Source organism: Schizosaccharomyces japonicus (genome assembly GCF_000149845.2).
Source record: "Schizosaccharomyces japonicus yFS275 unplaced genomic scaffold supercont5.1, whole genome shotgun sequence".
NCBI classification, from domain to species: Eukaryota; Fungi; Ascomycota; class Schizosaccharomycetes; order Schizosaccharomycetales; family Schizosaccharomycetaceae; genus Schizosaccharomyces; species Schizosaccharomyces japonicus.
In genome coordinates, this window is record NW_011627860.1 from 3,696,242 (window position 1) to 3,709,310 (window position 13,069).

The 13,069-nt window shown below is 46.7% G+C and overlaps 6 protein-coding genes across 6 annotated transcripts; 5 read left to right on the forward strand and 1 right to left on the reverse strand.

Annotated features, from left to right (window-relative positions):
* Positions 1-1,295: 1,295 nt before the first annotated feature.
* Positions 1,296-4,224, forward strand: SJAG_00266 (transcription factor Atf1). The gene has a single exon (XM_002171521.2). The coding sequence runs from the start codon at positions 2,141-2,143 to the stop codon at positions 4,025-4,027; it is 1,887 nt and encodes a 628-aa protein (XP_002171557.1). The 5' UTR covers positions 1,296-2,140; the 3' UTR covers positions 4,028-4,224.
* Positions 4,225-4,643: 419 nt separating this feature from the next.
* SJAG_00265 (D-arabinono-1,4-lactone oxidase) lies at positions 4,644-6,590 on the reverse strand. The gene is made up of 2 exons (XM_002171520.2): positions 6,380-6,590; positions 4,644-6,206 (listed from the first exon to the last, which is right to left on the reverse strand). The coding sequence occupies exons 1-2, from the start codon at positions 6,500-6,502 to the stop codon at positions 4,905-4,907; spliced, it is 1,425 nt and encodes a 474-aa protein (XP_002171556.1). The 5' UTR covers positions 6,503-6,590; the 3' UTR covers positions 4,644-4,904.
* Positions 6,591-7,065: 475 nt separating this feature from the next.
* On the forward strand, positions 7,066-8,590 carry SJAG_00264 (hypothetical protein). The gene is made up of 2 exons (XM_002171519.2): positions 7,066-7,360; positions 7,449-8,590. Exons 1-2 carry the CDS (start codon positions 7,082-7,084, stop codon positions 8,097-8,099), a joined length of 930 nt encoding a protein of 309 aa, XP_002171555.1. The 5' UTR covers positions 7,066-7,081; the 3' UTR covers positions 8,100-8,590.
* On the forward strand, positions 8,524-9,952 carry SJAG_00262 (F-box protein). Its single transcript, XM_002171518.2, has one exon. The coding sequence runs from the start codon at positions 9,028-9,030 to the stop codon at positions 9,718-9,720; it is 693 nt and encodes a 230-aa protein (XP_002171554.1). The 5' UTR covers positions 8,524-9,027; the 3' UTR covers positions 9,721-9,952.
* A 123-nt stretch (positions 9,953-10,075) lies between these two features.
* SJAG_00261 (Arv1-like family protein) lies at positions 10,076-11,582 on the forward strand. The gene is made up of 3 exons (XM_002171517.2): positions 10,076-10,237; positions 10,298-10,432; positions 10,592-11,582. Exons 1-3 carry the CDS (start codon positions 10,151-10,153, stop codon positions 11,168-11,170), a joined length of 801 nt encoding a protein of 266 aa, XP_002171553.2. The 5' UTR covers positions 10,076-10,150; the 3' UTR covers positions 11,171-11,582.
* A 176-nt stretch (positions 11,583-11,758) lies between these two features.
* On the forward strand, positions 11,759-13,065 carry SJAG_00260 (succinate dehydrogenase iron-sulfur protein subunit). Its single transcript, XM_002171516.2, has one exon. The coding sequence runs from the start codon at positions 11,806-11,808 to the stop codon at positions 12,622-12,624; it is 819 nt and encodes a 272-aa protein (XP_002171552.2). The 5' UTR covers positions 11,759-11,805; the 3' UTR covers positions 12,625-13,065.
* Positions 13,066-13,069: the final 4 nt, after the last annotated feature.

Here is a 13,069-nt window from a genome sequence, read left to right on the forward strand (position 1 = left end):
TACTCACTACCCCTTTCTCATTCTCCTGAGACGAAAACGTCATAGATCGCCAACGCGTACTTTATTTTCTGCATCCCATCGAAAACCCCTTCCTCGAAAAAACGCTCTTCTCAAAGAAAAGTTCAGTGATTCAGCAATTGTTTTGACGTAGATTACACCAACAAACAACATTGCTGTTCACAAGAACACGGACTAACCACTTCAATTCGAAGTCCCCCACCCCTGCCCCACCTTTTTTCATCATCCCAGATTGTTACCTTCGCTTAGATAAATAATTATTCTATTCGACTTAAGCAAATCTAAGCGAATTAGTGGAGTGTAAGAAAGAGAATGGCGAAACAGGACCAGAAAACTGTGGCAAAACGCGTAATTTATGAGCAGAAAAAAAGGAACAAAAAGCTCCTTTGTGTACTTGATCCGATTGTCTCATAATTTCGCGAAAAGCGGCGGAGATGCAGGTTCTTTGCTGCTGTAAGGCTTTTTGGCCCTTTCTCCACACCGCACCAAACCCCTCCTAGCCCTTTCTGGATCTCGAACCCTGCGCGCCGACTAGACTCCACCACGTGCCCAGGCACGTGATTGATTTAGAGTCACGGAAACCCGCTACCGGTGGAGCAGTCCAGATGCGGCAAGTGGCCGTCACATGGCACCCACTTGCCGCCTTCCCCGACTCTTTCAATTTGAGACATCCAATCAGAGGATTTCGGAGATGTCAGCTCAGGGATAGGACCACTGCTAAAAGGCGTTTCGCTTTGTTATTGGTCTAAAATAGCTTAAAGTGCGCTTTTAGACAACAAACTGTTATTACGTAGTTATCAATGATATCAGCGGTAGACAAAGAAGTGTGGCTTTCTTGAAACCGTGTGGCATGCCCCATACGCCGTTGACGGACCGAATTCGAGACCCTCCAATGTTCCACAAGCGTTTTCGCATCCGACGTTTTCTCGGAAGTCTCAATTGAGATACAGTAGCCGAGACCAACATGAATTTGTCTAATCAATGCCTATTCTCTCTACTGGCTCTTCAACTGCCCTTGGCCCGCATTTGACTTTGTGCATTCTCGACACCCCTGCATGTGTGAAAGCTTTCATTCGCTCATTCTCATACACACATCATTATTACGTAAATTGGGTTTTCCCGAAATCGGGATCCATTGCGTCACCAAAAAAACAATCCTCTCTTTTTGCCGATTATCTGATGTCATCTTTCTCATAGGTAACAAAGGCCGCTCTCCAGGTTCATTGATTTGATAGCGTTTGCGCAATTTTTAACGTATAACCATTTCCGTGGCATGTCGTAAATATGACGTACGCCCAGACTCACCAGCACCCCTTCAGCTGTGTAACCTCCCTTTTAAACTTACACAGAACCTATCACCCGAGACTGCATTCCAACGACAATTCGTGCTCTATTGGCAGGATTTGGGTTTTTTGTAGCAATTAGTCACTCGTATGCTTCTCAATTGAGCATTATTGACCGAGTTTGAGTTTAACCCCCCTCTGACCAAAGTATTTCGTCTTCTGTACACTGTGCCGGATTCGATTCTGCGTTCCTTGTAAGAAGTGGTCAACAGCTACTGGCTTTGTCGCTCTGCCCGATTCGCCTCTTACGTTTTCGCCATCAGTTCGCCTGTAACGTCCGTCCTCTTGCGTAACTGTTGCCTCAGTCTTACCTAGACCTAATTTAAAGTTGGGTTAATAACGTACGTAGCGCTAGAACAACAGCTGCGTGGATTTTACGAAAGGTCCATTAACCGTCATTGTCATTGATTGATTTGGTGAACCACGGTTTGATTACCCCGGCTAAAACGCGTACACAACGGTGCAAACAAATTGTGTGTGTGTTTAGACGCGTCCGTTCTCTTGTCGTGTGAATTCTGTGACTTCTTGTACACTGTTAAAAAGTAATATACGCATTTGCGAACGCGAGGCACGTCCTCTTTCGTCTGTCTCGCGTGTCCTCAACCGCATTCTAATCTGCTCTGCGAACATATCTATTTTGTCACACGTGTGGGTTTGTAGGAGAGAAACCTTTCCCTTCTGCTGTGATTATTAACGTTTCTAACATCATTGACGTTTGTTCATCGTGTCGGTATACCGATTGAACGACGACGCCATCCGTCTCCATCACATCACTAAAAATGTCTGAAGCCTCTGCCTCAGCAAACGGAAATCGAACATCCGATACCAGTGCCAACAACACTTCGAACCCCTCCACTGATGCACTTAATACGATCGGTGGGCGGTCAGCCAACGGCTCGATGTCCACGGTAAGCAATGCTGCCGAGCAGCCAGTTCCGTCACAGCCCAATAACAACTCGTCTGCTGGAGGGGATTCTTCACAAACAAAGCAGCTAAACACTGCTCCGGAGTCTGCTCAGGTTGCTTCCAACGGGCTCACTACGGATCAGCAACGGCAGCAGCAACAGCAACAACCCCGTCCTCCCGTTGGTGTAACCCCTTCGTTTGTTGGCTTTCTAAAACTTGATTATGAACCTAATCCTTTTGAACATTCTTTTGCAACCACGGCAGCTGGCCGACCACCAGCCCCAAATGTTGCCCAGAACATGCCAGCTGCCCATGGAGCCATCGGTGCCGGCTTTAACTCCCGTACAATGCTCCCTCCCGTTTCCTCAATCGCATCTCCTGACATCCTTAGTGCCGTAGCCGCTGGTTCGCCTTTCGGCTATAACTCTTGGTCTCCATTTGCACGTTCTAATGTTCCTAATCCCCTTTCTCCAGCAATTTACGACTCGGCATACCGTGCCGATTATATGAACAACGGCGCTCAACCCAGTATGGGCAATCCCACCGCCCCTGTTGGTGTAGCAACGCCCTCTGGTGGCCCTAATGTCCCTAATCAACCTGAGAATGCACCCATGTTTCAGGCTAATTCGAGGCTGCCGACGGGTCTTACACCTGGAGCTAACGATTCATTCCGCTCACTATTGACACCCGGTGCTGGTGTCAATTTCCCTGCTCCCTCTCCCGGTACCGCAGCTTTACTCGGCCTTCACCCATCCGAGTCTCAGCAATTCAATGACCCTTCCACGATGTACCGTTACGCTACTGCCAGGTCAAAGCTCGCAGCTGGTACTGCCGGCATGCCTGAACAAACAGACTACTTTGGCACGAGTGCAGCAGCCAACGGTTTGTACCTCTTATCGCAAGCACAAGAACAACAAAAGGCAAGGCGTGGCTCCATGGCGGAGAATCCACGTCAGCCAATCTCATCCACAGACGCCGCTGCCATCTTAAACCAAGCGCAATCGCAGATGAATAACGGAAACACTATGATGGATGCCCCTCGGCTACAAGCTCAGCAGCAACAGCAGCAACAGCAGCCATCACAATCTATGCCGTACTATAATGTCAACGGTAATACGAATGCGAGACGGTCATCTATACAAGCTAATACAGCCGCCGGCCAACAACCGTCACAGCAGGCATCCAATATAACCGGTATTCCTTCTGGTGCCCGGGCTAATGAGGCACCAGTGACCATCGATCCCAGTGCGACTTCACTTAACCGACCAGTTAACACAGCTCCTGCACCAAAGCAGGAACCATCCGAGGTTAATGGTCTGCAAAGTCAGCAGACTGTAGTGTCTCCGGAGTCAGGAAGCCATTCGCCTGAATCTCAGTCGAAGACGCTCACGAGCTCGTCGCAAAACGGGGGTAGTGCTAATGGAAAAGGATCTAGTCGTCGCGGCGCTAAGTATGAGACGGATGAAGATAAACGTCGTAGCTTTTTGGAGCGCAATCGACAGGCTGCGTTGAAATGTCGCCAGCGCAAAAAGCAATGGTTGTCTAACCTTCAAGCGAAGGTGGAATTTTATGGTAACGAAAACGAAATTCTCAGTGCACAGGTGACTGCACTGCGGGAGGAAATTGTCAGTTTGAAGACGCTTTTAATTGCGCACAAAGATTGTCCTGTTGCACAAAGTAACTCTGTGGCCGTGGCCAATTCCGCTGCTGCTCCCACAATGACAAATCGTGATGCGCAGCGGATAAACTTGGGCTTTTAGGTCTTGTTCTTGTATCAATGTCGCTTACATTGAGCTTGTGTTTGTTTGTTATGTATGTGCTAGATTTATTCTTGTTTCGTGTTTGTCGTTTTAGCATGAGTTATGAATTTACCCTAACGATATGTTTTCTTTTTGATTAGAGTATATAAGCAAGTTGTTTAAGCTACGGAATATGGGAGGTGACGTTTTGTGTTGGGAGTACTAAGTAGCTATGCTTCGTTGGTATAGATATGAAGTCTTCGTAGCAAATGAGGGAAAACCGCACGGCAATAAAACGCCCAAGAATTTTACACTACGAATTACTGTCAGTGGGGAACGTCACTTTAGTGCAGGCCATTCATTCATAGGCCATTAACTTGGAAGGGATGAAAAAATGCTACACTTTACATGATTTGAACCCAGAAGCCTCTGCGTGCAAAGGGACGTCATAACCACTAGACTACAGATGCTTGTCTTTAGCTTCTAAAAACAGTTTTACGTGCCCAACCGAGAAGGCAGTCAGACAAAGTGAATTAAAACAAGTGAACCTTTTATAATGAACTGCCCGTATGGGGTTATTCGTAGGAATTGAATGGCTGCTGTGTCATAATTGTGAGGCCAAGAGGTTTTATCTGTAAGAAAAACTACAACATGGAAATCTTCAAAGCAATTCCAATTCCATCCGTATATAACGAAAATATAATTGGAAAACACTGTCTATCTAGCCAAACTCGTTTCATATCAAATACAAAATGCTCGTCGGGAAAACAATTTTATAGCCGTTAATAATTCATAAGCAACAACATTAAGGATAAGGTCATAACTATCCCATAAGCGTAAACACGAATTGAATCAAGCATTGCAAGATTTTTCAAAACAAAAAGGTCGTAGATCCAAATTACTCCTCATTGGTTCCAAAGGAACGTTGCATGTATTCATTCCAAAAAACATTATTTGGATCCAACATGCTCCGCAATTGAAGCCATTGGCGCAGCTTTGGGTATCGAGCTTTTAGCTCTTCCGGAGGCAAACTGTGACGCTTGGCCCAATGCGGTTTTCCGCCATACTGATTCATCAAGTACTCAAAGGCCTGCCAAAGTCGTTCGTACGGCATGGAAAGGCCAAAGGGACGATAAACAATCACCTCCAAGTAACAAGTGGTTTCCGGAGCGGTCGAAAGCCAACACTCGTTAAGAGGCGTAGGTGCGGCTACACGAACTTCAATGGGCCAGTGTGCCGTAACACCTCGAGCATCAAAAGGAATCTCGGCGTGTTCCACATCGCCTTGAATCCATCTCACCAAGCGTTCCAAGGCCTCGGGGGCTTTTGAAATAGGAATAGACCACTCGTTTACGTACTGCGAAAACCAGCAATACATCTGCATTTGTTGGATGCCGGGGCCGCGACTGAAAGAAACCTGACCATCTCTGAATCCATAATGCATATAAAACCAAATGCGCTCAATAAGAGGCAAGGCGCGTTTAAAGATACGGCCAAATAATAGCATGCACTGGTACATGATTTTATCAAACCAATGTATGAGTCCTTTGGGTTTACCAAACGTGTAGTTCTTGATTAGATGCTTAGAGGGTTCAATTTTTTTGGCCGACCAAACTAATCCCTTATTTGTGAAAGGAAAGACCTGCAAGCGCACAAAGTCGCCTTGCTCCCAAAACTGATTTGATGACCATTGCGAAAATACCGTCGATAGAGGCACAACGGTTTCGGTGGCTTCGAGGAAGAACATGGGAACAATCTTAAGCGTCATGGATATGACTACACCCAATGCACCAAGACTAACCTGTGCAGCAGCAAACACGTTCGGTTGTTGAGCGCGCGAACACGTTACTACTGATCCATCAGCAAGCATCAAATGCAGTGACTCGATATAATGTGACATAATACAATGCTGCAGACTACTACCATGAGTAGCAGTAGCACAAGTTCCCGCAACAGAAATATCCGTGACACTGCCGACAATAGGCAACGAGTAGCCAAGCTTTTCCAGCACCGACTGCAATCGATTCAACCGAATTCCACCTTGAACGGTAACCGTTTGTTTTTCTTGATCAAGTGAAATTACACTGTTTAAGTTGTCTAAGGACAACAGATACCCACTCGTGCATACTAAATCACTGGGAGAGTGACCTGCACCAACCACGCGTATGTGTTTTCTTTTTGCATTCGCTTCGACAAGTATCTAAACGTGTTAGCGGGGAAGACAAGGCAGACAGACATGAAGGTTGGTGAGTGACAGAGCAACAGTGCGTTTCTCTGTGAAGAAGTTCCCTAACTTACTTTACTTCCAGTTGCAATTGACCCTTTCTCTTCACTCACCCACAATCACCTATACAAAAAACCGCAAATACACACCTTCCGAACCTCTTCTTCTGTACGAGGTCGGTAAACGCCAGCACAATGACTAGAAAAGGTCTTGGACCAATTCTGAAACAGGACCCCGTTCGTCTTCAAGTCGTCCTGGATATTCGGCAGCATTTTCACCAATTTTCCTGACAAAGTCAGCCAAATAGAAACAGACAATTGAGCCTTTACTGTCTTGTCTGCTCTGAAGAAGTGTTTGGCGAAGGACAGGTTTGAATTTCGGTCAGCAAAATTAAAGTTATCCACGTCTAACAGTGCATGACGTAAGAGGGTGAAGACGAGAAGCACAGGGGAAAGGAGAGAAAAGGAGAGAAAAAGGAGAAAGGGTAGCTCTGGGGAAAAAAATTTCTATGTCCCCTTCGTTAGAATTTCGACGATTGTTTCGTGAATTCTTGAATCCCAGCCGTCATCGTTGTGTCCGCGCCTGCTGCTGCATCGCAAAGGACTCGCCTGTCGTTTCGCTTAATTACAACCTTAACCGCATATAAAAATAAGTTTTTTCACGCGATTGAGATAGGTTATATTAGAACAGCACGACATACGTACATATGACGCAAGACAACCCCAAACAATCGCTTAGTAAAAACCTTAGTTACAAAGTAGACATCATATGATTGACGTCACCCTTCGTGACGATGTAGAGGAACCGTCGCGTATGACCATCCAACAGCATTCCAGGGAGAGCGAGAGGATATGGCAGAGAAAACGCTGAAATCGCGAATCCAACAGCTGGAGAAGCTTCCCCTACGCCAGAATCCGCTGATTATGCGTGGTGTATCAGCCATCAGTATTCAGAATCCACGACCCTTGGAGGCGGCGTTCGAGGAGACTGAGGTGAGGCCATTCAGTGCACCACGCCTTGCTCTCCCAGGCCTGACACACCCAAGAACGCGTCCTGAAAGTGCTCCTCCTGTTATGAACAACAGCGAAAACGACAACACCATGAGCCAAGCAACACGACCACTGACGCATGTATGTGTTTCATGTCCTAGGTTATCTCTGTCACCTCACTAGGGTAACCTAGGTTACAGCAGGATCAACTAACCTAACGTAATTGTAGGTGACCAAGGGACGCGCTCATCCTCGGAAAAAACGTCCACTCAAGCGAACGGAGACTACGTCATCAGCCAGCGACTCGGCGAAACCGACCACTACCGAGAAGGCGGCAGATGCGAACGACAGTCGCAACAACGATGACGTGGCAGCAGAGTCCGGGGCGATTGGGTCTGAGAAACTCGAACAGACTGAGACTGCCAAGAGTGAGGCCGAGGCCGAAACTGAGCGACCAGTTCAGTATTCCGCGCCTTCGCCGAGGCTGCCAGTATCGGGGCTCGACGACGACAGCACACTGCCACAAAAGGGCCGCGTTGCATCTTCTCCATTTTTGGCTCTGGAGCATGCTGCTGCTGTTGTCGCCGCAACCATCGCCGCCCCCACAAATCCCACCTCGGTAACCAGCGCATCCCACGGGTTTATCTCATCTGCCGATAGAGACGATGCGGACAAAACAAGCAGCAACGACCGTCCGGATACGGATGCGCAGCAGCGAAGAGGCCGAGTCTCGACGCGTCCTTTTTCGGCAATTCAATTGCCTGAATTACAACGCTTCTCGGGACCAAGTCTTGCATGCAGTCAGGCGCTTCTTCAGCGGTGGACGAAAGAACGCGACGCAGAAGCAAAGCGCCTCGCTTCTGGCAGCGCTCGGACTTGAGTGCGACCTACTGTACGCTATAACTGTGCACGTGTACCGAGGCGTTTCTTCCACGTGTACATGTGTCATACACGCACACACACTCCTGTGTTCCCCCTTGCATCTGATGTCATGACCTCATCTCAGTAGTGTCAAACTCCGTGTCTGGCCCCCCATTCGGCAAATGCAGCCTCAACATTCCACGTTTGACCCCGCAAATCCTCTCGGGGCGATCTAACGTCACCGGTTACGCATTAACTGCCGCACGTTCCCCCGCACAGCTGATTCATCAGCAAACCATGCGACCGAACTCTATATTGCCGACAGGTTAAGATTGGCTGATCGGCACTTAGGCATTTTTCCGTATCTGGGGAACTACCGTCGCAGCAAATCGCATCTAATGTAATTGCCGAGCAGATCTTAGACCTTGTCGCCAGGGCGAAGGCGACTGAGATGACGATGAGTACATGCGATGATGGGTGGTGGATTGCACGCCTTGGATGTCTTGTATGTATAAAGGGGGACGCATCTGCTGGGCTTTTGAGCTGTTTAAGCTAGTTGTTAGCAAAACTTTTATCCAAAAAGGTTACGATTCCCAACTTCGCAGGGACGGTACATTCGCTTAACTTCGACTGATTCGTTAAATTCGAATTTTCTGAAAAAGACAATTTTTGGGCCCCGACAAGTGCCAAACGTTCAATCGCTAACAGATTGGTCGGCTTACTAGTGTACGACGTGAAACTACGCTCGTCTAGGGATTTTCTACTCTACAGGGATTGACAAGACTCGTGCAATTGCAGTAACACTTGAAAGCAATTGAGAAAAAAAAAATAGCAATTGTCCGCAGAACAATTCCAAAAATCACATTTTTTGAATTTCCATTGGGTTTTATCATCCTTACATTCATTACTTATACCGATTCGTGGTTCATTCACTCTCTCCAACAAAAATGATTTCTTCGTATTCTTCCTCCCAACCGGTTTCTATTCCCAAATTGCCTGCAGAACTTATACGCCATGTGATGCATTACATGCCTGCCATGGATGTGTTTCGGACAGGAAAATGCTTCTCTTCTTACTTGGTTGCTTGTGCATCAGATATCATCCAACGTCGTCTTTCCTTTATCGATGATTACTCGCTGGTCTGCTCAGCTAAAAATGTGTTCGCTACCGAAGAGGCGTGCTCCTTTACCGCTCGTCGAAACAATGCTTTGCTTGATTACGAAGGCTATTCCGTTTTCGAGCTGGACGGTAACTCGGACACTGGAAACGGTGCTCTTCGTCTCACTTTCGATTCCGACGATGATTTTCTGCCATTTGTTGAAGACGCCGAAGACGCCGTTTTACCTTTTATGAACCTCCGTATTCACATGTCGCTCATGTGTCTTAAACAAGACAAAAACGTTCGTCGCGCGATTTTTCCCTGCCTCCAAACACACGTCAGAGTGAAGCGCTCTCAATTGGACGACTTCTTCCTTGCCAACCGGCCGGATACTTTGTGGTTGAGTCCCCTGCAATCACACAACATTGGTTTGATCGTTGAACCGGTGGACAGTGCACCTGGTAAATACGTCCTCAACGTCTCGTCTGTCCTCGTCCGCAACGACTACCTCTTAAGCCGCATTGAATGTGACCTGCGGTAGACTTCAAATGCAGCAGTGGTGCTCTTTCACACTCTCTGAGCCAACAATTCCCCCTTTTTCGTTCATCTAGTTGCTGCTTTTCTAGTTACCGTCATTCTTGCTTCTTCATCCCACCTACTCAACCCACATATGCTCCGCGTCTCCTTCTCCCTTCTCCATCTGTCCGTGTTCTGTTTATATTTCTCTTACGGTCATGCATCATACGTACGCTTATTTTTCTTGTTATTACTTATGTCAATGTCATTTTTTTATTTTTTTGAACGCTTAGTGCTGAATGTTGTAATTGCCCATCGCTTCTTGTCGCTCTGTGGGGTTTAACCTTCTTTTAGCTCGTCATGTGATCCACGTGGTTCACGTGACTGGGCTTCGTCATTAGCTTCGCGCGACTTGCTGATTCTCGACAAGACACGTTCTCTCTCCCACCCCCGGCATGAAATGTGTAGAATGCTGTGCGCCTGTTTCTTACCTGTACACAAAGTTTGGACGCGGTAATCAAAATATACGTCTGGCACAATGCGTATGTGGAGACAATTTCTCTTCTCCTAGGGGTTTGTAACTGACCCAACTCCTTGTTTAGGACAATTGCAAAAAATTCGCCGACAAGTACATTGAGCTTGACTTTGTGCTGCTTAGCATCGATGTGATACTCATGAAACCGCAGGTGTACCGTCATCTGCTTTTCAACAGTCTTAATTCACGGAATTTTCGGAATGTATGAACCAAAAGCCTTCTCGACGACTATACGTGAAAGATTTTCTCTAAGACCGAGCGTTCCATTGATGGTAGTGAGAAGAATCTGACGGGTTTTAGTCCGCTGTCTTTCTTTTGAGTTGTCGTAATTACATGCAAGCTTCGTACTAACACGCTCTAGGTGCTTAACTTTGCATTTCTTGTGATACTGTTTGACGTGTTTCTTATATGGTCACGGCTGGAGACACGCGCTACGCAGTTTCCCCTTTCCGTCACAAAGGAGTCGTTTGTTTCGAGACCCATTGCTCTTCAGTATCTTTTTCTTCTGTTCTTGTGTATCTCGGAGACGATTGTGTATCATCTTGCACTCCTACTGCTACTTCGGTTGTGCCTTGGTTGGCGACTTTTTCAGTCGGCGTGTGGAGCAGTCATTATGTCGTCCAGCACAAAAATGTTGCCGGTATTTATGGTTATTTGGGACTACGATGTTCCTGCAGCTGCCATGGTAGTGGAATGGGTTGTGCTGCTAAGCAACACGGAGGCTCTTTCCATACTGCTTGAAAACGTGAGTTTTTTCCGTATCGGCCTTCTCGTCTTTTTCGCCAGCTTGTGCCGTTCCGTTTTTGTGTACGGACTGCTACACGTCTTGACTTTTCTTCCACTACAACCTCCTGCTCATTGCATGAGCCTTGGTCCTCACTTGTCATTTCTTTGTAAGCTTGTTCACTCTGTAACCCTTACCACCCAAACCGCCGTCTAATGAAACGCCGTTCTGGACGCTACAACTGGCTTAAGCGAATTCCCCTACGCCCTTCATTCACCCCGGTTTCTCTTTGTCTTCCCTTTCTCGTCTTTTACGTTTCGTTTTACTATCCGCGGGATATCCGCGGTCATTTATCACAGGCTGGATTCCTTCCCTATACTAATTCCTACCCTCAGAGTTGCAGTGGTCTTTTGTCTCCGTTTCAGTCTTACTGCCTTCTTCACATACTACTAATGGACCCCACCACCGCATTATTGTGTTATTTATCGTTGTTTCGCGTTATAGTAATTAACGCGCTTCAATGCGATTTAGTGCGCGCTAAAATGGTCACACAAAACTTTGTTAAAATAGATAGTGCTGTTTAATGATACATACCGTAACAACGGGAATCCTCTCTTTAGCGCCGTAAACCGTTCGTTGCTTGGTAGCTCTGGCTATTATGGGGCAAACAGGTTTGCACGAGTTGTGCGCTTCGTATGCTCCATTGATATAGATAGAATTCTGTTAAACTGATACTCAATTAGTACTGTAGATTATTGAAAAAAGTCTCCCGCCGCCTGCGACCCAACCACATAGCTGCTAATACGTGCTCCACCTACCAACCGCCAAGTACGTTCGCAACCTCTTCCTCGATGCTCCGTCGCACAATTCAGCAAATTGCAGCGCGAAATTCATCGTTGTTGCGTGTGCAAATGCGTCGTATGGCCACAGAACAATTGAAGGTTTCTACGGCCTCGGCCGCCGACAATATTAAGGAATTTCAGGTTTACCGGTGGAATCCCGACACACCCGAGGTGAAACCGCGGCTGCAAAAATACCGCGTAAACCTTAAAGAATGCGGTCCCATGGTGCTAGATGCGCTTATTAAGATCAAGAATGAGCAGGATCCAACGTTAACGTTTCGTCGGTCGTGTCGTGAAGGAATTTGCGGCTCGTGTGCGATGAACATCAATGGATGTAATACACTTGCCTGCCTGTGTCGAATTCAAAAGGAATCGAAGAAACCCGTCAAGATTTACCCTCTGCCGCACAGTTACATTGTCAAAGACTTGGTTCCTGATTTAACGTACTTCTACAAGCAGTATAAGAGCATCCAGCCTTATTTACAAAACCCAGACGTCCCCGAGGATAGAGAGTTTTACCAATCGCCGGAGGACCGTGCAAAACTTGATGGTTTGTATGAGTGTATTCTGTGTGCTTGCTGCTCCACGTCGTGTCCCTCATACTGGTGGAATTCAGAAGAGTATCTTGGTCCTGCTGTATTATTGCAAGCGTATCGTTGGATTATTGATTCTCGCGATGCGGCGACTGCAGAGCGTCTTGACATGATGCAAAACTCCATGTCTGTGTATCGGTGCCACACCATTATGAATTGTGCTCGTACTTGCCCGAAAAGTCTTAATCCGGGTATCGCGATTGCGAAGATAAAACTTCTTATGAGCAAGTCGTAGAGAATCGGCGACACCAACTTCCCTGTGTGTGACTTTTGCCTCGCTCCAAAAACCCTTACACGAACAATTCTCCCCTTAATGATGTATGAAGAAACGCGAATGAAAAAGCTCTGTGACCGAGCAATGCTCAATTGGCAATAACCAAGTAGTGGATGTCGCATTGGCACCCACGTATCATGAACTGTTTACGACCTGAATCTCTTTCACTTTAATTTCACTTTAATTTTGTTGTTTCCCTTGGACTGCAAACTGCAAAACCTGTATGCTACTATCGACGAACTTGTATGTGCAATTGCAGCCGCGAGTTCGAGCTCATGGCCCCTGTACTTTAGTTTTTTTGTGAATTAATACATTTACAAGAATACGTGATAAGTAATAAGTAATAAATAATAACATTATAAATGTGTGTCTCTACTCTTGAAACTGTCATCCCATCCTCACACGC